Source organism: Saimiri boliviensis, chromosome 17 (genome assembly GCF_048565385.1).
Source record: "Saimiri boliviensis isolate mSaiBol1 chromosome 17, mSaiBol1.pri, whole genome shotgun sequence".
Taxonomy (NCBI): domain Eukaryota; kingdom Metazoa; phylum Chordata; class Mammalia; order Primates; family Cebidae; genus Saimiri; species Saimiri boliviensis.
This window is the reverse complement of record NC_133465.1, coordinates 19892448-19917830: the sequence shown is the minus strand read 5'-3', so window position 1 is coordinate 19917830 and position 25383 is coordinate 19892448. Positions and strand designations below refer to the sequence as shown.

Here is a 25383-nt window from a genome sequence, read left to right as displayed (position 1 = left end):
AAATGTAAATAATTTAATTAATTGAATATAATCATTTGATGGTAATTAAGCGTAACTAGTTTAAATGACTTTGCTAATTAACTTAGATTGAGTTCACTGCTTCTCCCTGGAGTGATCATGGGGTGATGCTGGAAGAATGGGGGGAGCCGGGCTTATCTGGAGGGTGAGTGCCTCCTCCCTGCCTGATGCCCTGGCTGAGCAGGCCCAGCTGTGTCTGAACTGGACAGCTCCAGTTCTGGAATACAACCTGGCACATATGAGGGGCTCAGATAATACGTGCCATGGGCCAAGCCCTGTGGAGAATCACCCAGACAGGGCCCTGCCGTCAAGTTCATGCTGTACCTGCTTTTCCTTGGATGTTGTGGGAGTAGGGAGCCATGGAGGGCTTGGGAGGCAGAGAAGGGATGAACTTCCTCGCCTAGTACACAAAGTAACTCCCCCATCCCCAGCCAGAGCCTGCAGCTGCCGCTGCCTCCCCAGGCCTCTCCAACTCAAGTCCCCAATAAGGCCGGCCCAGAACAGGAATAGAGCGGCCCACGGCTTCTTCGAGGACAGAGTGGGTGGCTGCAGCTAAACCTGGCTTGGCAGGTGGCTCACTGAGGCGGGGCAGAGCCTCAGCTGGGGGTAGGGCCTGGGGGCCAGACACAGGGGTTTCTGAGCTTCCCTGGCTCTGCCTCACTCTCTGGTGGCCTCAGGAGGGGCTGGAGCCTCGCTGAGCCTCTGTAACCTCCAGGAGAAGCCGGCTGCCTTAGGCATGAAGATACACAAGTTCTGATAAACATAGTACAGCCGATGTATATATAGACCCTCCCACCTGGTTCCAAAAGGATTTGCAACAGCTTTCACAAGAGGCGAAGAAATGAGCATTGACAGCGAGCCAGGGTTTACACATGGGGCCCCCACGTCACAGGCCTGGGGGACTAGAACAGGGACAAGAAGATAGAACCTGGATCCCTCCAGGAATCGCATGTGTATGAGAGTGAGCTCCCCATCAGAGCAGCTATGCAAGCAGAGGCCAGCAGGCCCTGGTGGGGCTATGGTTGAGGGGACTGGTACATCAGGGAGAGGTGTGGTCAGATGCAAAGCCCATGTTGGAAGATGAGGTGGCTGGTCCTGCCCGCCCACCACGGCCCCTCTCCACAAGGAAGCCAGGATGAGATAATGCTGGTTTGGGGGACCTGTCTTCATCAGTTTCATTGTTGCTATAACAAAATACCACAAACTAGGTGATCGCTTCTTTTTTCTTTTTTCTTTTTTTTGTTTTTTGAGACGGAGTTTCGTTCTTTTTTTTTGTTTTTTTTTTTTTTTTTGAGACGGAGTTTCACTCTTGTTACCCAGGCTGGAGTGCAATGGCGCGATCTCGGCTCACCGCAACCTCCGCCTCCTGGGTTCAAGCAATTCTCCTGTCTCAGCCTCCTGAGTAGCTGGGATTACAGGCACACACCACCATGCCCAGCTAATTTGGAGTTTCGTTCTTGTTACCCAGGCTGGAGTGCCATGGCGCGATCTCGGCTCACCGCAACCTCCGCCTCCTGGGTTCAGGCAATTCTCCTGCCTCAGCCTCCTGAGTAGCTGGGATTACAGGCACGCGCCACCATGCCCAGCTAATTTTTTGTATTTTTAGTAGAGACAGGGTTTCACCATGTTGACCGGGATGGTCTCGATCTCCGGACCTCGTGATCCACCCGCCTCGGCCTCCCAAAGTGCTGGGATTACAGGCTTGAGCCACCGTGCCTGGCTCTTTTTTCTTTAAGTGGAGACAGGGACTCGATCTGTCACCCAGGCTGGAGTGCAGTGCTGATCACCACTCATTGCAGCCTCGAACTCCTGGGCTCAAACAATCCTCCCACTTTAGCTCCGGGTGTAGTTGGGACTACAGACATGCACGACCACACTTGGCTTTTTTGTAGAGATGGGGTGTCGCTATGTTGACCCAGCTGGTCTCGAGCTCCTGGGCTCAAGCGATCCTCCCACCTTGGCCTCCCAAAGTGCTGGGATTGCAAGTGTGAGCCACCCGCCCAGCCCAGACTAAACAATAGAAATTCCTCATGGTTCTGGAAGCTGGGAAATAAAGATCCAGGGCCAGCATCTGACAGGGCCTTCCTGCTGTGTCCTCCCATGGCAGAAGGAAGGTGGAAGGCTTGCTAGAGGGTTATTATAACCCAACCCCTCGGGTAACTAACCCACTGGGAGGTGGCTGGCAGCATTCATCCCTTCAGGAGGGCGGGCCCCCAGGACCCAATCCTGCTGTGAGGCGCCACCTCCCATCACAGCAGCTTGAGGGGCACATTCAATCCTGCTGGCCCCTGCCGCTTCCCTGGGAGGAGAGGAATTGACCACAGTTTCAGGGCTGCTGGAGCCTGAGCAGCCAGGCGAGCAGCACAGGCCTCCTGGGGCTCTGCCCTCAGAAACTGAGCTCAGCGCAAGGACTTGGGAGCAGGATCACGGCGCTCACCCTCCCAGCATGGGTGCTGCCTGCTGTCTTGCCTGGAGCTCCTGCCTTCCCTTCTCTCAGGTGCGGAGTCCTCAGCCAGCACGATGTGGGGATCGGCTCACTCCTGGAGAGCCTTCCCAGGGCAGAATACACAGAATGGTAGCACCGCCACCAGACCACCTCCGGAACAGCCCTGCTGCCTGCTGGCTGCACTGGGCCTTGGGGCAGCCTTCCTGCACCAGCCCTGTCTCCTGTGAGCAAGGATGGCTCCTCCTGGTCTTGTGGGGGAGGCAGTCAGTGGGCAAGAATGAAAATAAATAAATGTGAAGAAAGGGCGGGCCGGGCGCAGTGGCTCACGCCTGTAATCCCAGCACTTTAGGAGGCCTAGGCGGGCGGATCATAAGGTCAGGAGTTTGAGACCAGCCTGGCCAGTGCGGTGAAACCCCATCTCTATTAAAAATACAAAAAAAAAAAATCAAGCCGGGCGCGGTGGCTCAAGCCTGTAATCCCAGCACTTTGGGAGGCCGAGGCGGGTGGATCACGAGGTCGAGAGATCGAGACCATCCTGGTCAACATGGTGAAACCCCGTCTCTACTAAAAATACAAAAAATTAGCCGGGCATGGTGGCGCGTGCCTGTAATCCCAGCTACTCAGGAGGCTGAGGCAGGAGAATTGCCTGAACCCAGGAGGCGGAGGTTGCGGTGAGCCGAGATCGCGCCATTGCACTCCAGCCTGCGTAACAGGAGCGAAACTCCGTCTCAAAAAAAAAAAAAAAAATGGGTGGGCGCGGTGGCTCATGCCTATAATCCCAACACTTTGAGAGGCCAAGGCGGGTGGATCACGAGGTCAAGAGATTGAGACCATCCCGGTCAACACGGTGAAACCCCGTCTCTACTAAAAATAGAGAAAATTAGCTGGGCATGGTGGCGCGCACCTGTAGTCCCAGCTACTCAGGAGGCTGAGGCAGGAGAATTGCTTGAACTCAGGAGGCGGAGGTTGCGGTGAGCCAAGATCATGCCATTGCACTCCAGCCTGGGCAACAAGAGCGAAACTCCGTCTCAAAAAAAAAAAAAAAAATTAGCCAGGTGTGGTGGTGCGTGCCTGTAATCCCATCTACTCAGGAGGCTGAGGCAGGAGAATTGCTTGAACCCGGGAAGTGGAAGTTGCAGTGAGCCACTCCAGCCCAGCCTGGGCAACAGAGTGAGACTTCATCTCAAACAAACAAACAAACAAAAGTGCAGCAGGGTGAAGGTGGTCAGGGAGGCCTCTCTGAAGTGGCATCTGAGCAGACTCCTGAGCGGTTGCACATCTGGGGAATAGCATTCCGGGTGGAGAATGGGACAGTCAGTCCAGAGGCCCCGCTGCCAGGCTCCAGGTAAAGTGCAGGGAGCGAGGCACAGGGTACAGGGGAGATGGGGGCAGGCACGGGGTGAGGCACCGTGGACCATCAGGAGGCCCTCACCGAAGGCAGGAGCCACAGCAGGGATCTGAGCGGAGAAGAAGCTTCCCGCCCTGGCCTCTAGAAGGGAATTCACCAAATCCTCCTTCTGCAGCCTCACTGATCCTGAGCAGGCCTGTCTGCTGTATTTTTCTTTTTCTTTTTCTTTTTTTTTTTTTTTTGAGACGGAGTCTTGCTCTGTCACCCAGGCTGGAGTGCCATGGCACGATCTCAGCTCACTGCAACCTCCATAGCAAGCCTCCCAGGTTCAAGCTATTATTCTGCCTCAGCCTCCCGAGTAGCTGGGACTACAGGCGAGCGCCACCATGGCTAATTTTTGTATTTTTAGTAGAGATGGGGTTTCCCATATTGCCCAAGCTGGATCCACCCGCCTGAGCCTCCTAAAGTGTTGAGATTACAGGCGTGAGCCACCATGCCTGGGCTTTTTTTTTTTTTTTTTTTTTTTTTTTTAGATAGAGTCTCACTCTGTCATCCAGGCTGGAGTGCAGTGGCATCATCTCAGCTCACTGCAACCTCCGCCTCCCGGGTTCAAGCGATTCTCTTGTCTCAGCCTCCCGAATAGCTGGGATTACAGACGCGCGCCACCACGCCCGTCTAAGTTTGGTATTTTTTTTAGTAGAGACAGACTTTCATCATGTTAGCGAGGCTGGTTTCGAACTCCCGATGTTAGGTGATCCACCTGCCTCAGCCTCCCAAGTGCTGGGATTACAGGCGTGAGCCAACGCGCCCGGCCTGTCTGCTGCATTTTTAATGCTGCCTGATGAGGAGGCTCTCACGGCTGTAATTGAACAGAAAGTCCACATGCCTCTGCCATCACCCCGTCCAGAGACTCATTAATCCCGGGACTGGAAGAGGCGCCTGCCCGGCCCCTGCTGCCTGACAGGAAATGCGGCGTCTGGCCTCGGGCGAGAGGGGGTCGGGCCGCTCCCCATCTCCATTCCCACACCTCAGGGCCGAGGCGCCCTGCCGCTTGGGACCGCCACGGAGGTCGTGGGTAGTATAAAGGGCCTGGGCTTTATAGATGTCACCGATCTGCACACTGGCTTCCCCACTCTGACGGTTGGACACGCTCTGTAGAAGCCAAAGGGTCCCATAAACCGCAAGGGAACTGGACACCACCCGGGCGGCAGTCGTGTGCGGAGGGGCCGGCTCTCTGCGAAGGGCTGCGGCGTCCGGCCAGGCCTGCGAGCCGCGAGGGGCGCGGTGAGCTGCGGCGCGCTGGGTCATCCGCAGGGGCGCGCACGGTAAATCGCTAGGCGTGGGGTCTGCTGCGCTCCGCAGACTGCAGAGCCCCCGGAAGCCCCGAGTGCTGGGCCGGGGGTTGCACACCGGCACGCCGGCCGCGGAGACCGAGAACTGGGTCGACGGGTGGCAAACCCGCGGAGCCCAGCCGCGCGTTGGCTCCGCGCTCCCGAGGACGCGGACCAGCGCTCGGGTCCGGGCGGGGCTCCAGGGCACGCGGTGGAAGCCGAGCTCTACCGCCCCCTGGCGGCTGCAGGAAATAGCGCCTGGGGCCGCGCCCCGGGACCCGGGTGGGTGGCCACGCTGACTCCTGGGCAAGAGATTCATTCCCTTCCTCCCCTCCCTCCCTCCCTCCCTCATTCATTCTTTCATGTGTTCATTCAGCAGAAGCAGAGGGATCCCTCGGTGTCGGTGTCGGCAGCATCCTCAGCGCTGACGACACAACAGTGTCAAGTCAGGTCTGCCTGGATAACGCAGGATAATGCGCTAGATTGTCTGGGCCTGGAAGGCAGAGGCTATTTGAGTCAGCGTGGTCCTGGAAGACTTCCCTGAGGAGGTGACATGGGAGACCGGGATGGGGGAGGTGGCAGCCATAAAAAGCTGGGGGAGAGGGTGTTCTAGGCAGAGGGGACAGTCAGTGCAAAGGCCCTGGGGTGAGAACAAGTCTTCACGACTGAAGGATGGAGGGAGGAAAACAACAGCTCCCAGGAACTGCTAGCCCCTGTGCCAGGGAAGGGTTAGTGGGCAGAGGTCTGTCCCAGACTGGAGCTGGAAGACAGGAGGAGTGGAGAGACAGACCCCATGGGGACCCTCCTCCTGGGAACACACCCTAGGCTTCCTCAGAGGACCACAGAGGCCCTGCTCTTGGACCCTGAGCCATGGTGGGCTGAGTCCCCTCATGCCTGACCTGACCTGGGCCATCACGCCCACCCTCCCAGCATGGGGATGAATGCGACTCCTTCCCAGCTGGTTAAGAGCCAGCACTGGGATCTGGGTGTATGCTGGGTCCAGTATGACAAGCTGTTGGAGTCCCTGGGTCCTGACTGGTCCCCATGAGTGGGTGAACTGAGACTGATGAACCAAGGTGGACCCAAGTCCTTCAGGCCATCAGCTGAACTTCGAATCCAAAGGTACCACAGCCAAGCACACCCCACTTAGGTGAACAAATTCCCTGCTGCCCGGCCATGCTGCTGGTGTCACGGGGCCAGAGGGGACCCTGCATGGGCACCTTCATCAAGCTGTCCCCACTCCCCTCGCAGCCTTCTCCAGAGCCCACCACCTGTCCCCTAGTCTGCTCTTCTGTCTTATAAGCTGTATGGCTTTGGGCAAGTAGTATCAGCTCTCTGGGTCTGCTTTCCCATCTGTAAATTGGAGGTCATGTAACCTCCATGAGGCCGCCATGTCCAGTCGAGGCACAGTGCCTGGGGTGCTCGCCACTCTGTGCACCTGGCTGTCATCACTGCTCCAGGACAGTGGGATGGGTGGCCGCAAGGGACTGGGCCTGCATGTTCGCTGTTCTTTCCAGCATCAGTACAGGGCCTGGTGCCTGGATGGTCACAGGATATCACCTTGTCACAGCCCTCTGGAGGCCTCTGTGTCCTCAGATGTAGGAGGGCCTGGTGGGTTGGCAGCCCTCCCTCCCCTGAGCATGCCACCCTGGCCCTAGTCCAGAGGCAAGGGTCCCTCGAGAAACCCCAACCTTCCCGGAGTAAGAGGGGGCTCACAGGTGTCATACATAGTCTCACACAACCTTTAGTCCTTTTCTTTTTTTAATTAAAACAGCAACCAGGTACCTGCCCCAACCCATCAGGAAAGGACCCGGGATGGGCAGTCATTTTTTCAAAAAAATATATTTTCTTTTTTTAAAACACCACCAAAGCAAATCCATAGCCCCTGTGGAGCCGAGCCAGAAGGCTCCCCCTGCACTTCTCGGAGCAGAGACTTGGGCCCCTCCCACTAGACCCCAGCGGGAGCAGAGGGTGAGGCTCTGCCTGCTGGTGCCTTACGGGATGGGGGAGAAGTGATCAGCTCCAAACCATGCAAGAAAAACAAGCCAAACCCAGAAAGCAAAAGAAAAAAATCAACAGAGGATAAATTAAAAAAACAAAACAAAACAAAACAAAAAAAAGGTGAAATGACACCAATAAAGGTGGCGGGCAGGACTGGGTGACCCAGTGTGCCCCAAAGAGGCCCTGTTCGCCCGTGCCAGGGGAAGGCCTCGGGCGGCTCATGGCATCTCCCCCATGGGATTCTTGGGGGATTCACATAGCTCATCCCCACTTGTGGACCCCGCACCAAAGTCGGGATAGAGGTGTGACCACCCTGGGCCAAAGTGTGTAAAGTCCATTCAGTCAAGAGAGTAAAAAAATATACAACTTGGGTGGCATCCAGGCTGGGCAAGGCACCTGCTGTGCAAGGGGCAGCAGCATCTAAAGGGGCGTCCAGGCCCCGGCAGTCCAGGGTCTCAGCAACTGGAGACGGTCCTCAGAGCAGCAGGGAGAGAGAGGCACTTCGGGGCCACTAAGGGCCTGGCTGGCGGTCCCAGCGGTCTGCTTCTTTGGCACTTGGGACAAATGGCTGGCTGCAGAGCCAAGTGGGAGCAGCCCCCTCGGTTCCTCCTGGATGCCCTGGGCCGGGACGGCAGTAGCTTATGGTGCGGGTGAGCACTGCCCCTGCAGATGGGCCTGTGGGGCTCGGGAGGGCCGGAGTGGGGTCCAAGGCCCAGGCCCTATGAGTCTTCTCCCAAGATCTCCTTCACGAAGGCAGCAATGTCCGTCTTCTTGGTTTTGTGCAAAGTGAAGAAGGGGTGCGCCTGGGGGTGACAGAAGGCACACTCACCATGGAGGGGGCAGTGGCAGGGGGAGGTGCCACTCCTCCCCAACCAGCCCCAGCCCAAGTGTTCCTCCTGCCTGGCAAAATCCTACTCATCCTTCTAGGACCTCCACCCCCAGGAGGTACTCCATGACTGTCACAGATGGTGTTCGTGGCTCCTCCTCAGCTCTCTTGTGATCACTCTTCAGCCACACTAACCTCCCTTTCCCCCACACATCAGGCCTCTGCCCATGCTGGACCTTCAGCTTGGAACAGCCTCTCCATCAGCAGATAACCCTTATTCATCCTTCCAGGCTCAGTTCAAATGGTACCTCCTCCATGAAGCCTTCCCTGATGCCACCCTTGGCCCCTCTGCCCCATTCTATCCCACACTGCCCGTGTACCCTTCCCAGAGCCTGGCGTGAAGGAATGATGGAGGAGGAAGCCAGGTATGCAGAAGCAAACGAATGAATGAGCACCTAAAGGAGTCAGCGTGGGGCCAGAGGAGCTGCCCGTCTGTGTGCAGGATGTGGCCCTCTCCTGAGCCCACCCAGCCACCAGCCAGCCCTGAAGAGCAGGGCAGGCACCTCCCGCCCACACTCACCATCAGCTCCAGGTAGCTCATCCGCTCTGCGGGGTTCTTCCTCAGGCTAGGAGAGAACAGTGCAGGTATAGCCAGGCTGGCAGGGAGGAAGGAAGCCCAACCCCCAAAGGCCAGCCAAGCCACTCTAGGATTGCCCCAGGCCTGGGGGACATGTGCACCCAGGGAAGATGGGACAGGACCATCCAGGGTTTCTCCCAGGGTGGAGGGGCATTCACAGGGGCAAACTAGAGGCTTGCAGCAAGTTTCTCTGGCTCTTGGGGTCCTGGTTTTCTTGTCTCCTTAGTGACCTCGGAATTTCCGTATCAACACCGAAACAGGACTCTCCAATGCTCTGCCTCACAATCATATGGAGACAAAACTCCTTAGCATGGGTCCTGGGAGAGGTCAGTCCCCAATTAAAGGGGCCAGACTGCCCAGGGGCTCTGCTGGGCTCCTCTGTTGCTGATGATGGTCAACAAGTACCGGGACCTTGGGTGTGAGCCACGGTACCCGGCTGCTTCTTCCTTACCAAGTTCTTGCTCTATTTAAGGATGGTCAGAGAAGTTGGTCTGTATGACTCTGCCCTTTTCCTTATTCCCTCTGTAATCTCAAACATGACTTTTATAAGGCTCCCGTGGGGCATTCTTTAATTTGGTTCAAAGTTCTAGATATCAATAAAAGCAAACTTGTTTTCTGTGTTCAAATCTTCCATATACTTTTTCCTCTTTTTCAGCCTATCTGATCTGCCACTTCTGGAAGAACTGCATTAAAACCTCCTGCCAGGACCATAGTTTTGTCCAACACTCCTCATGCTCCAGCTGTTTCTGCCTTACATATTTTGATGCCTTTCATCAGGGGGGGTTATCTGCTAAAGGAAAAAGGAACAGGGCCCAGGAAGATGCTGGGATCAGGCCAGGGAGGGCACCAATAGGCACTCAGCATACCCTGGACTCACCACTGCGCAGTGAAGTCCACAAACTCGGGGGAGAAACGGTCAGCTGGGAGCTGGGGGGACGGCTCCTCCACCACCTGCTTCAGCTGCTGAAACGGGGTCCCCCAGGACTCGTAAGGGAATCGTAGGATGGCCATCTCAATCTGCAGCAGGGACAGGGAGGTCAGTGTATCTGGCCCTGGACCCAGATACACCCACGCTCTGCAGCCAGGAGCCAGGGTTGGGGGCTCTCGCCCATCCTGGCACCAGAGCGAGGCCTCAAGGCTACACAGCTGATCTCCCTACCACATCCCAGCAGAGCAAAGGTGAAAGCCAGGGATGGCAGCTCTCAGCTCCCCCGACCCAGCCAGCAGGACCCAGTTCAGAAAGCAGATCCAGCGCACGCCAGGACTGGTGAGACCATCGCTGGGTTTTCAAACAACCTGAATTCTGAAGATTTTACAAAACAATCCAGGTTCCAGCTGCTCTGAAAAAATCTGAGAAGCTGGTAACCTCGGGCTGCAGCAGGTGGGCAGGTCCTGGTGGTCACAGCCACTCCCCTCCCTAACATCTGATCATCTTGGACTTCAGCATCTGCTGACATTTATTTGGGCTGCTATTTTCACAGAGAAAGCACACAAGAAGTCACACACACGCGCGCACACACACACACACACACACACACGGCCCTCCCCAAGGCCGTGGACAGGGTGAGACCACGAGGCTGCTTCGCCTCTGCACCTGCAGGCTGGTGGGGAGCCGGAGCCTGCAGCCTCATCTTCTGCGGGGCCCCGGCACTGTTTTCCACCTAGACAGGTGGCCTGTGTGGCCACATGTGCCCTGCTGGAGCCGGACTTCCTGTGGGTGACATCGAGCTGATGGGTCTCTGTACTCGCTCCAAACTCCCAGCCCTGTGCCCTGCCTGTGGTCAGCAGGAAGTCATCATGGAAGGGACGAGCGACCTAGTGTACAACCAACTCTGGGCTCCGACCATCATGACTGGATGGAAAAAACAAGTCATGTCAGCCCTGGCCCCGGCCTGGAAGAACAGAGAATTCTCGGGCTCCAGCATGAGGCCCCTTGCTGACGGTCATCATCCCAAGATGGACGGAAAAGACCTCAGCACTAACACATGGCGCTGGACCCTAGGACCGTGCTGAGAACGTGCCTCCCATCAGGCTGGAGGCCCCTTCTAACCCAGACACACACACACACATGCACAGCTCACTGCGCGTGTGTGTGCATGTGTGCATGCGTGTTCGAGGGACAAAACCGTACCAATTCAGGGAGCTTTCCTCTTAAAACTTTCAGGACTCTAATCTGTAGAGCAAGGAGCCCACATGAGCTGCAGGAGAAGGACCAGCAGCCATGACCGTTTCTTTCTTTTTTTTTTTTTATATATATATATATATTTTTTTAGTAGAGACGGGGTTTCACCATGTTGACCAGGATGGTCTCGATCTGTTGACCTCGTGATCCACCCACCTCAGCCTCCCAAAGTGCTGGGATTACAGGCTTGAGCCACCGCGCCCGGCTATCATGACCGTTTCTTAACTGGAAAAGCAGAAGTGTCCAAACCCCCAACCTCACACTCCTTTAATTTTTCTAAAGAGCTAAAAAAAAGAAAAACAACAGAAAAAGGCCTCCAGGCACAAAGATGTGCCACATGGTATCATCTGCCAGGAGATGTTTAGAAGCAGCCTGAATGTCCAGCGCCAGGGGGCGGCCCCACCATGGGGCTGAGACCCAGCCAGGACTGCAGACGCACCCCTGTGACTCCCCAGCGACAACACTCACTCCCGCCCTGGCACGACCCCTCCCTGTTCTGGGTGATTGGCACTGGTGTCCTGAGGCTTGTACAGCGAGTGGGAAAAAGCCAACACCGAGAGGGCTCTGGGGCCCTTGCAGGATTGGGGGAGGCCGAGACCCAGACCGGGGCCCCGCCCAGGAGACTCTCCCGACAGTTTCACCAGCCACTCCCGCAGGATGGCGGAGAGTTTCAAAAGGAAGGAAAACATCAGGAACAAGGGAAACACCCCACATCAGCAGACAGGGTGAGTGCAGGGCGGATGGTTATGGAGTCTTTGGAAGGGATACACACACGGGTCTGTATAATTTAGAGAAACATGAACAATATGTGATGCTATAAAATAAAATATGTTTTTTAAAAAGAAGTATTACATATTGTTCATATTTCTAATTATAATAAAATATATTTTTATTATATATAATAACATATATAATAAAAATACGACATTTATGCTATAGTGCACAATGTTAGCATTGAAATGGGGTAAGAGGTGTCTCTAGGTAGAATAACTACAGTCATTTTCCCCTTACTTTGCCTTTGTATTTCTGTGTTAGCTTTCCACTACTTTGGTAACTTACGGCAGAAAAACCTAGGCGTGCCTAACGTGGCCACCTCCGCCTCTCCCTGGGTATACCCGCCGATCCTCCATCAGGCTGAGAGCATTCCCTGCCCTTAAACCTGGGCTGGCCTGTGACTGGCTGACTGACACAATAAGGCAGAAGCAATGCTGTGCCAGTTCCAGGCCTAGCACTTCAGAGGACTTCCTTTTGGATGCCCGCCACCACGAAAGAACTCCAAGTATGCTGATGCTGCCACACTCTGAAGCCCACGGAGCAGGCCACTGTGAGTAAGTGGCATGGAGAGGCCACACAGAGGAGGTCCAGGACTGTGAGTCTGTCTTGGGCCTTCCAGCCCAGCCCAGCCAGTGCCAGGTATAGCAGAAGAGCCATCCAGCTGAGCCTAGCCACAATGGCTGCAACATGAGAAATCAGAAACTGCTGTTGGTTTGGGTCACTAGGTTCTGCGATGGTTTGCTATGTAACACTTGACAACCGAAATATGCACTTAGCACGTACTTGTCCAAGTTCTACCAGCCACATTAGAAGGTCACTAGCCATGTTGGGCCCAACAGTGATGATAGATAGACAGGTAGAAGGGAGACAGGGAGGTGGGGAAGGGACATAAGCGTGTGTGTATGTGTGAGGTGGTCATGAGGGGGGACTCTTTAATTTCTAACCAGTTCTGTGCTGTCTAAATACAGCAAGAACTTGTCCTTTTCAGCTAACTTAGAACTTGGAAAACTGTTATATTAAAAAAATATTCCTCTCCACCTAAAAAAAAAAAAAAAGTTTAATTGAAAAATTGCATGTCACCAGGCCGGGCGCAGTGGCTCATACCTGTAACCCCAGCACTTTGGGGGGCCAAGGGGGGCGGATCACCTGAGGCCAGGAGTTTGAAACCAGCCTGACCAACACGGAGAAACCTTGTCTCTACTAAAAACATAAAATTCCCCGGGGCAAGGTGGCGCATGCATATAATCCCAGCTACTCGGGAGGCTGAAGCAGGAGAATTGCTTGAACCCAGGAGGCAGAGGTTGCAGTGAGGTGAGATAGCACCATTGCACTCCAGCCTGGGCAACAAGAGCGAAACTCTGTTTCAAAAAAAGAAAAATTACATGTCACCAATTAAAGAAAATTGAAGGCATTGCCCAGTCCCACCTCTCTGACAAAATTATTTCGACTTTGAGTCTTTCCTAGTCACTGTCTGCAGATACACTGTTTATAAAGTCACAGCCACAGGCTGGGCACAGTGGCTCAAGGCCAGGCCTGGTGGCTCACGCCTGTAATCCCAACACTTTGGGAGGCCAAGCCAGGCAGATCACCTGAGGTCAAGAGTTTCGAGACCAGCCTGGCCAACACAACGAAACCCTGTGTCTACTAAAAATACTAAATTAGCCGGGCATAATGGCCGGTGCCTGTAATCCCAGTTACTCAGGAAAATCGACTGAACCTGGGAGGTGGAGGTTGCAGTGAGCTGAGATCATGCCACTGTACTCCAGCCTGGTCAACAGAGTGAGACGTTGTCTCAAAAAAAAGGCCCGACGTGGTGGCTCACACTTGCAATCCCAGCACTTTGGGAGGCCGAGGCAAGTAGATCACCTAAGGTCAGGACTTTGGGACCATCCTGGCCAACACGGCAAAACCCCATCTCTTCTAAAAATACAAAAATTAACTGGGTGTGGTGACTCACACCTGTAATCCCAGCCACTGAAGGGGCTGAGGCAGGAGAATCATTTCAACCCAGGATGCGGAGGTTGCAGTGAGCTGAGATCGTGCCATTGCACTCCAGCCTGGACAACAGAGTGAGAATCCGTCTCAAAAAAAAAAAAAAAAAGCGGCCGGGCGCGGTGGCTCAAGCCTGTAATCCCAGCACTTTGGGAGGCCGAGGCGGGTGGATCACGAGGTCAAGAGATCGAGACCATCCTGGTCAATATGGTGAAACCCCGTCTCTACTAAAAATACAAAAAATTAGCTGGGCATGGTGGCACATGCCTGTAATCCGAGCTACTCAGGAGGCTGAGGCAGGAGAATTGCCTGAACCCAGGAGGCGGAGGTTGCGGTGAGCCGAGATCGCGCCATTGCACTCCAGCCTGGGTAACAAGAGCGAAACTCCGTCTCAGAAAAAAAAAAAAAAAAAAAAAATAGCCAGGCATAGTGGCACAAGCCTGCAATCTCAGTCACTCAGGAGGCTGAGGTAGGGGAATCACTTGAACCCAGGAGGCAGAGATTGCAGTGAGCTGAGATCACTGCATTCCAGTCTGGGTGACAAGAGTGAGAATCTGTCTCAAAAAAACAAAAAGTACATAAATAAAGTGACAGCCACACGACGATGATAACATATGGTAGCAGCAACACCAGTAAAACCCAAAACAGCAGCGTCAACTCTGTATCCACCAGACACCTCTCTGCCCTCGCTCCCAATCCTCCCTCCCTCTCCACTGACCCAGCCATGCAGGCACACAGCAGGCGCAGCCCCACCTCAGGGCCTTTGCACCTGCACTCCCTGGGTCACCATGCCCTCAGGTCAGCAGAGCCCCTCCTTGCAGAGGCCTCCGCATCTGCTGCAGTCGCCCTCCACATCTCCCCAGAGCCACCCCACCTGCTCCACTCTTCTCCACCCCTGGGGCATAAAAAGAAATTTATTTGGACTTTGTTCCTGGAACAGAGCTCCTACAACGCTTGGAATTTCCTGAGTGACAGGAGTGGCTTTTGTTATCCACAAGGAGCCTGAGTTTATGCGAATGAGGTACCTAGATGGCCTCAGGATGGGGGCTGCTCCCCAGAAAGCCCTCTGAGAGGAGGAGGGGCTGGAGACTGTGGTCTATAAAAACTTGCAGTGGGTGTGAGAGCTCAGGCCTGTAATCCCAACACAGCGGGAGGCTGAGGCAGGCAGACTGCTTGAGCCCAGGAGTTCAAGACCAGCCTGGGCAACACAGTGAGACCCCTTCTCTACAAAACATGAAAAAACTAGCTGGGTGTGGGGCACACACCTGTAGTTCCAGCTACTTGGGAGACTGAGGTGGGAGGATGGCTGCAGTGAGCCATGATCACACCACTGCATTCCAACCAGAGTGAGACTCCTCTCAAAAAAAAAAAAAAAACTCGGCCGGGCACGGTGGCTCAAGCCTGTAATCCCAGCACTTTGGGAGGCCGAGGCGGGTGGATCATGAGGTCGAGAGATCGAGACCATCCTGGTCAACATGGTGAAACCCCGTCTCTACTAAAAATACAAAAAAATTAGCTGGGCATGGTGGCACGTGCCTGTAATCCCAGCTACTCAGGAGGCTGAGGCAGGAGAATTGCCTGAACCCGGGAGGCGGAGGTTGCGGTGAGCCGAGATCGCGCCATTGCACTCTAGCCTGGGTAACAAGAGCGAAACTCTGTCTCAAAAAAAAAAAAAAAAGAAAAAACAAAAACAAAAAAAAAAACTCTCCATGTGAGGCTGGGCACAGTGGCTCCTGCCTGTAATCCCAGCACTTTGGGAGGCTGATGGCGGGCAGATCACTTGAGGTCAGCAGTTCAAGACCAGCTTGGCCAACATGGCAAAACCCCATTTCTACTAAAAATACAAAAATTAGCTGGGCATGGTGGTGCCTGTAATCCCAGCTACTCGGGAGGCTGAGGCACAAGAATCGCTTGACCTAGGAGGCAGAGGTTATAGTGAGCTGAGATTGTGCCACTGTACTCCAGCCTGGGCGACAAAGTGAGACTCTGTCTCAAAAACAACAACAAAACTATATGAGCTTGGGGAGCCTGCAGGTTGACAAGCACAGGGGTGCAAGGAGGGCGGCAGGGCACAGCGGCTCAGCACCCCACACTCACTCCCCTTCCCCCAGGAGGCTCTTCCATCTGGCTGGTCCTCAGTTATATCCTTTCTGATAAGCCAGTAAACACAAGTAAAGAGTTTTCCTAGGCCGGGCGTGGTGGCTCAAGCCTGTAATCCCAGCACTTTGGGAGGCCGAGGCGGGTGGATCACGAGGTCGAGAGATCAAGACCATCCTGGTCAACATGGTGAAACCCCGTCTCTACTAAAAATACAAAAAATTAGCTGGGCATGGTGGCGCGTGCCTGTAATCCCAGCTCCTCAGGAGGCTGAGGCAGGAGAATTGCCTGAACCCAGGAGGCGGAGGTTGCGGTGAGCTGAGATTGCGCCATTGCACTCCAGCCTGGGTAACAAGAGTGAAACTCCGTCTCAAAAAAAAAAAAAAAAAAAAAAAAAGAAAGAGTTTTCTTGAGTTTTGTGAGCCATCCTAGGAAATGATCAAACCTTAGGAGAGGGTCGTGGGGACCCCCAATTTGTAGCTGGTCAGTCAGTAGTATGGGAAGCCTGCTACTTCCAACTAGTATGTGATGTGGGGGCAGTCTGGTGGAACACAGCCCTCACCTACGGGGTCTGTGGGAACTCCAGGTAGCATCAGAACCAAACAGAACCGCAGGACAGTGGGTGGGTGTCTGGAGAATCTGAGAACGGGTTGCTGGTGTTGGAAAACATCCTAAGTCTTACTACATCTTACCAATTTTGTCTGATGGCCTCACACCCAACACCAAATAGTCAAAGGGACTGGGGCAAGCGAATGTCCTGGGCCAGGCTGCTCTAGGCAGGAAGGAGCTGATGCCCAGGACACTCCATTGGTCCCAAACCACCCAGCTGGCCAAGGCCACCAGCCTGAGCCCTACCTGCAGTTGGCATCGTCCTTCCACGCATATCCTGTACAACTTCCAGGCCCTGGTTGGGGACACATCCCGGTGGTCTTCCCAACCCTCCAATCCACTGTCCACATGGGAGCCAGAGTGAGCTCGCCCACACCTTGACCTGAGCCCCAGCACGGAAGGCATGGGGGTTCTGCCAGGTAATTCTAGAGGCAACTGCTCTGGTCCCACCCCTGCACCTGGACTTCCGTCGCACCTACCCTCACCCTCCCCAAGCCAGGGGTGCCTTTGGCCTCCGCAGGCCCAGGACTGACAGCCCACCCACGCCTCCTACCACCCCACAGCAATGTGCCGGGATGCCACTCACAGCAAAGCTTCTGCTATGAAATGTTTTTGAAAACATTTTTATCATCCTGCTTTTGCAAGATTTACATACCAGCAAATCACATAACTTGGGATTGGCTGTGATTTCTCAACAAGCACCAAGAACTCCGGAGAAGCCACATGGTCACTGTGTCAAGAGTGCCCAGGCCTTCATGACAGCTGACCCTGACTCTAGGATGTTCCCTTAAATAAATGGTAATTTCTCATGGCACATTTTCTTCTCAGATTTTGAAGCAAATACTTTTTTCCAGGATGTAAACTATGTGATGAGTTCCCCAAAAGCTCAGGGCCCCAGGCACGGCCCCACCCCACCCCACCCGACTACCAAGGGCAGGCCCTGGCCCCACACAGTACCATGGTGATGCCCAGGCTCCAGACATCAGACTTGACATTGTAGCCCTTCTGGTTCAGCTCCGGGTTGATCCTCTCAGGCTGCAGGAGGGAGCAGTGAGGCATGAACACCCACCCCAAGCAAGCTCCTGTAGCCAAGCCCTGCCCCCCGATCCCAAAACTGAGTGCTCAGCTTTGCCCACCTGCCCATGTGACAGGGGAGGAAACTGAGGCTAGGAAGGCCTCGGTCATGCTTAGAAGGCTTACTCCTTGCCTTGAGCTGCCCCTACCCAGGAGCAGGCCCTACTACGGCCCTCCTGACAATAGGGGTGGGGCGGGACTTGCACAGCCACCAGTCTCCTCCACGGAGGTACATGCAGCTTACCACCCAACTGGGACACTATGGGGGGCAGTTAACCACAGGGTACAGAAGGGCTGCCCCCGTACAGCAAGACACAGGTAGCCCTACTATGGCAGGAAATAGTGTGGGGAGGCTCTGCCTGGCGGACAGAGGGCACGGCCAGGGTGGCCAATCTGGACAGGTCTCTCCCCGCACCATCCTCTCCTGAGCCTGGGGGCTCGGGGACCACTCACGGCCATGTAGGGCTTGCAGCCGGCATCCATCGTCTTAGCCACAGAGTCCACCAAGTAGCCACTGATGCCAAAGTCACACATCTTCACGTGGCCCTCCTTGTTGATAAGCACATTGGAGGGCTTCACATCTGCCAGGGTGGGACATGCCTCACTCAGCCACATCTGTGGACCATGACTGGAGGCAGGTGTCATGCTCTGCACAGCGGCATCCCCCTCCCTGGACCAAGGCCCCTCCTGTGCCCGCTCCCAAACCCCAGTGGGCAGATTCCAGCAGGGTCCCAAGGGTTGGGCCAGGGAACTGAGGCTGCAGGAGGCGCCAGGCCAGTTGACAGTTATACTCAGTCCTCAGGGCACAGCCAGGAAGTGCCCAGCCCGGCCCAGCCACTTCGGGGAAGGCAGGACTCCAGGTGCTTGGCTGGGGGCGCCATGCCTGCATCTGCCCTCCAGATGCGAGGCCCAGTGAGAGCCTGGCTCGCGTGGGTGCTCCCAGAGGGCAGCAGGGTCCATTACAGCCTGGGAGGCAGGATCTGCAGGCCTGGACCTGGAGTCCCCACAGACCAGCACGGGCGACCAGCCCGGCAGGGATTCTCCACGCAAATGCACACAGGACACTCGCATCCCCATGCCCTCCATGAGGATGTGTGTAAAGATGGAAATGCACAGAAAAAGGAACAGAAGGTTCCGTGCCAAATGTCAACCACAGTGACCCACAGGCGGGGGCTGAGACGGGCACCCAGTGGTCAATGGAAACTAAGCCTAATTCATCTTTTGAAAAGCAGTAAATCTGGAAAAACAGACGTGTACTCAGCAGCAAAAAGGAACAAACCGAGACCACAGCAGACCTGGCTGGGTCCAGGAGCATCAAGCTAGTAAGGCTGATGTTCCAGAAAAGGCGAAACCCACCCACCATGGGGAAACCAGACTTGCGGCTGCCGTAGGCACATGGGGGCGGCAGGGAGGGCCCGAGAGAACGTTCTGGGCTGGGGTGAGGGAAACGTCCTGGAGCTTGGAGGGAGGTGCTTGTGCGGGTGTGAACGTGATCATGTGTATTCTGCTGGAGTTTCACGATTTGTAAACTGTATGTCAGAATGGAACCCAGTCCACCTTGCCCAGGACAGAGGTCGAGCCAGTCCTTGCTCCGAACACCAGCAAACCTGAGCAGGTGGAAAGCCGCCAGGACCCCATCGGGCAGTCACAACCTATCACCTCTCTGAGCCTTAGCTGCTCATCACGGAAACAGGGAAACGTCCACCCGCCTTGGCCTGGGACCCCTCTCGTTGGCCACACCGTGCCTGGGTAGCTGCAGGGCACTGACCTCTGTGGATCACCGACAGCTTGCTGTGCAGATGCTCCAGGGCCCGCACGATCTGGCGGTGAGGTGGGAAGGAGGGAGAGACAGGGCTTCTGTTATTCCTGGTCACGTCAACGACAGAGCAGTAAGACCCGGTCTGTGTCCGCCTGCCTCCTGCTCCTGCTGCACAGGCTAGGCACCTCCTCATCCCGGCCTCCTGCCCTGTGCTGGCATTTCCCCAGCTGCATCCCAACAACCCTGCTGCAGACACACTCGGCCTCCTGCCTCCTCTCACCCTCCCGGGCTCACCTCCCAGGGGCCATCATCACTGCCTGCCAGGCTCTTCTTGGCAGCTCTTGGCAGCCTGCTTCCCTACCCCATCTCCCCTCCCAGGGTACAGCCAGCATTCTAGCACTTGGAGCCATTTCCCTTGAGAAGGGTGGGTGGGGAGCCTGAGGCAGGGGTACATTGTAAATGTTTCCAGATGCGGTGAGGATTGAACCAGTGTCACCGGTTCCATTTTCCTTTTTTCTTTGGCCACTGGGATGCTCAAGCCCAGGGTCGCTGCCCTCCCTCAGTGACTTTTTAAGACTCGAAAAGCACATATTTTGGATGCTAACCTTTTTTCCCCAACTTGGCTTGTACCTCTGTGAGCTGCCCCAGGGCATTTTTAGTATGACGCTGTTGTAAATACTAAATTCCTTTTTTTTTAAATGGTCTGGAACTCATGGGTCGGACTCAATGGCTCAGACATCCAGATCTACCAAATCCGTGGGGCTCCTGGAGCCCCACAAGCTGAGGTCTCCTAAGTAGGAAGACTCTGGTCTGGGGTAGAGGAGGAGGGTCTATGCAGGACCACTGCCCAGGTTCAGGGGGCACACTGATGCCCAGCTCTGCCCAAGACACCAGCATCAGGCAGGCTCTATGCCTGCTGGCAGGGCTGGGCCTCTGCCTATGCACCTGGGACCCCCAGCCCACTGGGCTACTCACAGACACAGCAATCTCCCCGAGGATGTCCTCTGGAATTGTCATGCCTTTCTCCAGCACCTTCCGGTAGAACTTGTCCAGGGATGTGTCCATGAGCTCCATGCAGATCCACACATCTCCCTGTGGGTGACACCCAGAGCTCAGCCAGGCTGCTGGGCTGCCGTGTCTGCACCACCTGCATGGCCTGCCCCAGCACCAGCCCCCACCCCTTCCTCGACATGTGCCCACCCACGGAGCCACGGTTCACCAAGCCGCCAGCCCCCCCACCAACCTGCCTCTGCCCGCTTCTCCCCAACATCTTCCCACCTCCCCACTGCCAGGTTCGGGCGCCAGCCTCCTCCATCTGATCCCTAAATCCAGGTGTCTCCAGGGAGGAGGGATTAGCACACAGCCTCGCCGGGTCCCTCCACTGGAGCTTCAGAATGCACCTGCACCAGCTCCATGGCAAGAGCCAGCTGATCCTGGCAGATGGCTCCCTGCCTGCAGAGACCTGCTCCCTCTTCCCCAGTGAACGCCTGCGGACCCGCCTGGTTGGGAGATGCACAGGGCGTACCCACAGGCTGCAGGGGCCCCATCAGCTAGGAGCTGACAGAGGATGCTGAGCTCTTCATGAGTGAAGAGTGAGGCCAGGTGAGGCCGCCCTGACCTTGCCCCGATCGCCCGACTCAGACACCCTGACCTTAGCACAGCTCCTTGAGGGCAAGTGAGCAGTATGAGCCCGGCGCCGCCCAGGCTCCTGGCCTCCCTGCTCACCCACACCCACCCGGCTTGGCGGAAGGCAGCTCCTTCCAGCCTCAGTCGCTCTCTCAGCACACACCCCATCCTGTCCACAGACCCAAAACCCAGAATCCAGATCGCACACTCCATGGCCGCTGCCTGCTCGGGCACCCCACGCCCCATATGCCATGGGGATGCAAACGGTCACACAGGCAGAACAGAGTGCAGCCCAATGCCAGGCCCTAGGCCATATCATTTAACCTCTCTGTCAACTTTAGGAGGCAGCCACAACTACCCGCCTCATCTGACAGATGAGGAAACTGAGGCACCAAACCAGAAAGTAACAGCCAGGAGACAGGGGAGCCTGGTGGCCTGGCAGGGCTGGTGCCCCTGGGAGCTGTGCTGGCCCAGGTGGCTCCCCATGTCCCCAGCACCTGGCACACTGGAGGGACTGAGTGGCAGTGGGTTGCAGGCGACTGATGGGTGGGTGGTAGAGCACCCTGCCGGCACCGTGCAAGGACACACCTCTCGGAATAGTGCGCCATAGAAGGTGACAGTGTAGAAGCAATCGACCGTGCGCATGTTGATGTCCAGGTCCATGAGCAGCCGCTTCTGCTCCTGTGAGTTCACGGTGGCCCGGATCCGCTGCAGAGAAGGGCTGCCGTTCAGAGGTTGCCATGGCAGAGGCCAACTCCCCACTCGTGACAGGAGGGCCAGGAGCTCAGGGGGCTACGTCCAGCATGCCCCAAAACGTCTGGCCTTCGTACTGGTCACTGAGAGGGACAGGCAGGGCCCCATGGCAGAGCTCAGCCCGCCTCCTCCCGGGAGCCCTTCCAGCTGTCTCCAGGCACTGCTCACCTTCACGGCCATGATGGTGCCACTCTGGGCATGCCGCACCTTCTCCACCACCCCATAGGCTCCACGCCCCAGTTCTGAGATGGTCACCAAGTCATCGGCCTCCACCTCAAAGTTCTTGGGGGACAGAAAAGAGAGTCAATGGCCACCAAGCTGGGAGCCAGTCCTTACCCCTCACCCAGTGGAGATGGCTGGGCAGCGTGAAGAGGACCAGCTGGTTAGATCTGGGCTCAAACCTCATGCCCACCACTCCTTGCTGTGTGACCTTCAGCACATCACTTAACCTCTCTGAGCCTCACATTGCCCTCTATAAAACAGGTACAGCGCCAACACCCCAAGAGGCTGTGGAGTGTGACTGAGACACCCATGAAATGCCACACCAACAGGCAGAGTTCTGGGAGAGAGGTGCCCTGTCCCTCTTTCCCCAGCCCCACTCAGCTGGTTGGAATGAGACACTCATTCATCCACTGTTTACCAAGCATCCACAACGTGTTTTGGGCACTGGGGACACAGTGACAACAAAGTCTTGCCCTCACAGAAGTTCCCCTCTGTTGGGAGGGACAGAAAAAGGAATAAGCAAATAGATGAACAGGACAGCAGGTGGTGAGGGTCAGGGGTTGCAACAACCTGGAGGGAGCGTTGGCAAGGACAGGCCTAGGGAGTGCGGTTTCTTTTTTTAATTTGAAACGGTCTCACCGTCACCCAGGCTGGAGTACAGTGGCGCGATCACAGCTCGCTGCAACCTCCTGGGCTCAAGCAATCCTCCCACCTCAGCCTCTCAAGCGGCTGGGACCAGAGGCATGTGCCACCACACTGACTCATCTTTTGTATTTTTGTACAGACAGGGTTTCGCCATGTTGCCCAGGCCTGGTCTCAAGTTCCTGGGTCCAAATGATCCTCCTGCCTCAGCCTCCCAAAGTGCTGGGATTACAGGTATGAGCCACTGCACCCGGCCGGGAGTAGGGTTTCTCCTGGGAGGACCTGGGCATGGCACGGTCCCTGGGCCAGGATTCTCAATGGCTGGTGCCCCTCCAAGGCTTCCGGAGGCATAAAATGCAGGTTTCCCTGCAGGCCTGAGGGGATAATCCAGCAGGTCTGGGGCGGCCTGGAAGCCTGCATGTTCAGTACCCGCCCTAGGGCTAGGATGCGGGGGCAGGGCCTTGCTCTCAGCTCAGAACCCCTCCTGCCAGCTCAGAGCTCGCCAAGCTCCAGTGAGGCCACCGATGGTCCTCATTCCCACCAGGAGGGTCAGACAGTGGATGGCCAGGGCCACACAGCCAGCGGCGCAGGACCAGGCTCTTCTCCAGAGCCTGACCCTCTCTGACCCCTCAGTCACCTCCGCCCAGAGTGGCCCTGCGGGGTCAGCTCTACCCGCTGATCGAGTAACGTCAGAGGCCCCGCCGGGAAGATGGCCGGCACCTACTCTGTCTCCAATGGTGATGAAGGTCCGGGAGTCCAGGTTCCGGGGGGGTCTGTGGAGAAAGAAGACTCCGTGACCCTCAGAAAGAACCACATCCTTCCCCAGGAGCAGCAGCAGATGGGCCAGTGTGGGGACAGGCGTGGGGTGAGGTACACCCTGCCCCAGGGGCGCCTCCTCGGACCACCTCCTCTCATTGGCTGCTGAGCACTTGCCCCAGAAGGGCCTTCTCGGACCACCTCCTCTCATTGGCTGCTGAGCAGAGGCGCCTCCTCGGACCACCTCCCCTCATTGGCTGCTGAGCACTTGCCTCAGGGGGCCCTCCTCGGACCACCTCCTCTCATTGGCTGCTGAGCATCTGTCCCAGAGGCGCCTCCTGGGACCACCTCCCCTCATTGGCTGCTGAGCAGAGGCGCCTCCTCAGACCACCTCCCCTCATTGGCTGCTGAGTGTCTACACTGGGCTGGGCATGGCCCAAAGAGCCTCCAAGACGGGGTAAGGAGTGAGCAGAGTGGAGCAGATGGCTCTGCGGAGCGTCCGGCAGCCATGCATAGCCAGACCCACAGCAGGTGCTGCCCAGGACAGGACGAGGCAAAGCAGCACCGGCCCCCCTGCTTCTCACCCCTGCCGCTGAGCCCCATGCGGGAAGCCTCTCTAGGGTCAGCCAGGGAGAAACTAGGCAGACTCACGTGGGGTTGGGTGCGGGCGGCTTGGACATGCAGGATATCCTCAGATCCTTCTTCCTCTTGGATTTTCCTAGAATGGAGAGAAGGTGAAGAGTCTGGCCTACCCCTTGGTCATCAATATCCCCTGTACTCCCCTCGGGCTGCGCAAAGATGGGGACAGGGATGACTCAGGCCCTGGCCCACAAGGGTGCCAGCCTCTGCCATCACCTGAGCTGGGAGCCCCCTCTCCGAGCCAGGACTTGAAGCCTTCAAAAGGGGAAAGAGGCCTGTCACAGCCCTGCAGGGGGTACAGAGAGGACAGACCCAGGCCTGGAGGCTGGACCTCAGGGCCTTATCTCAGCTCTGCCCACTGGGCACATCTTGAGTACCTCCCTGGGCCTCAGTTTCCCCATCTGTGAGGTGGCCTCACTGCCCTAGCTAACTAGCCAACAGGGGTGTAGGGTGAGAAGGGCCCAGCAGCAGTCCAGCACCTGCAGCAGCCACTGTCCAGGAGCCTCATGGCTGCAGATAGGGGGACAAGGCTCATACCATGTCCAAGATGAAGAAGGCCAGGCCCTCAGAGAGGGCAGCAGGTGGTGGAGCAGGCCGAGGCTCCAGCCCAGGTTGCCCTCCAGGCTAGCTCTGCTCACCCTGGAGGCTGACTGGTGATGCCTGTTTCCCTCCCATGAAAAGTGCTGGCTCTCTCCCCTCCCCTGCACCAGGTAGGCCAGAGTCCTGGGGGAACACCTTCCTCACCCCACCGTGTCCACATCTCTCAGGCTGGCTGCAGGAGCGTGGCTGGGTGCACAGCACTCAGCTGGTATTAACGGAAGGTCAGCATTTCTGGGGCTCCAGGCACAGTGGGGCTGGCATGCAGGTAGTCAGGGCCGCCCTTTGCAGAAGGCACAGCCACCATTCCACAGGTAGGAGAAACAAGGATCAGAGATGCCAGGAGCCTGCCTGCCCAGGAGCTGAGCGGACCTGAACCTAGAACCCTGGCCCCAGGCACCTGACAGCAGGCTGGATTCTCCAGAGGAGGGAAGGGACTTGCCTGGGTCACCTGGTGCTCTGGCACCAGCAGGCAGCAGGGCTGGAAGTGACACAGCTCCCCGAGATCACCCAGTGCAGACATGCTGACCACATGTGTGCCCTTTCGGGAGCTTCAGCCCCACTTCCAAGCATGGCCCTGCCACACCTCAGCCCTCACCCACTACTCCTGCTTGCTGCTGCTGCCTCACCCTGGCTGCTGGCACTGGGGCCTGGAAACTGCCCAGGGCCCTGCTGCCACCTGAAAAGAACACCTCGGTCTCTGAAGCCACCTCCAAGCCAGGTTCAGACCCAGCCTTGGCCACGGTGTAACACAGCCTTGGGGCCACACCTGAGAACCACACACCCGGGCCCAGCGGCCAACCCAACCCAGATGGAGGGTAGGGGGTGGTTCCCGCCACTGGGAAGACAACAGCGGAGCAACAGGAAACAGAATAGCCTTGGTGGGGACGGGGATCCCAGGGTCCATCCTGGGGCAGGTGGGCAGAGTGCAGGGGCCAAGCAGATACCTGCAGCCTTTCCACCAAAGCCGCGCCAGAGACCCCACTGCCAGGCCCCAGAGGCTTCAGAAACAACAGCGTCCACAGACAGAAGCAGCAGCAGCTGCTGCTGCCAC

General features: G+C 56.5%; 1 protein-coding gene across 3 annotated transcripts in view; it reads right to left on the bottom strand.

Moving 5' to 3' along the window:
- Positions 1 to 6886: 6886 nt before the first annotated feature.
- The window catches only part of MAP2K3 (mitogen-activated protein kinase kinase 3), a 31417-nt gene continuing 12920 nt past the window's right edge, over positions 6887 to 25383 (bottom strand). For 2 of the 3 annotated variants that reach the window (XM_003929317.4, XM_010339954.3), the window contains 11 exons: positions 23745 to 23811; positions 23062 to 23110; positions 21642 to 21755; positions 21309 to 21428; positions 20070 to 20186; positions 19104 to 19155; positions 17789 to 17916; positions 17219 to 17296; positions 9485 to 9624; positions 8551 to 8596; positions 6887 to 7947 (listed from right to left, as the gene is read on the bottom strand). In XM_003929317.4, coding sequence (XP_003929366.1) covers positions 7864 to 7947; positions 8551 to 8596; positions 9485 to 9624; positions 17219 to 17296; positions 17789 to 17916; positions 19104 to 19155; positions 20070 to 20186; positions 21309 to 21428; positions 21642 to 21755; positions 23062 to 23110; positions 23745 to 23811 — 995 coding nt within the window. In that variant the 3' untranslated portion in view covers positions 6887 to 7863. Of the gene's footprint in view, positions 7948 to 8550; positions 8597 to 9473; positions 9625 to 17218; positions 17297 to 17788; positions 17917 to 19103; positions 19156 to 20069; positions 20187 to 21308; positions 21429 to 21641; positions 21756 to 23061; positions 23111 to 23744; positions 23812 to 25383 lie in introns of those variants that run through there. The other variant, XM_074388323.1, reaches the window with a different exon arrangement.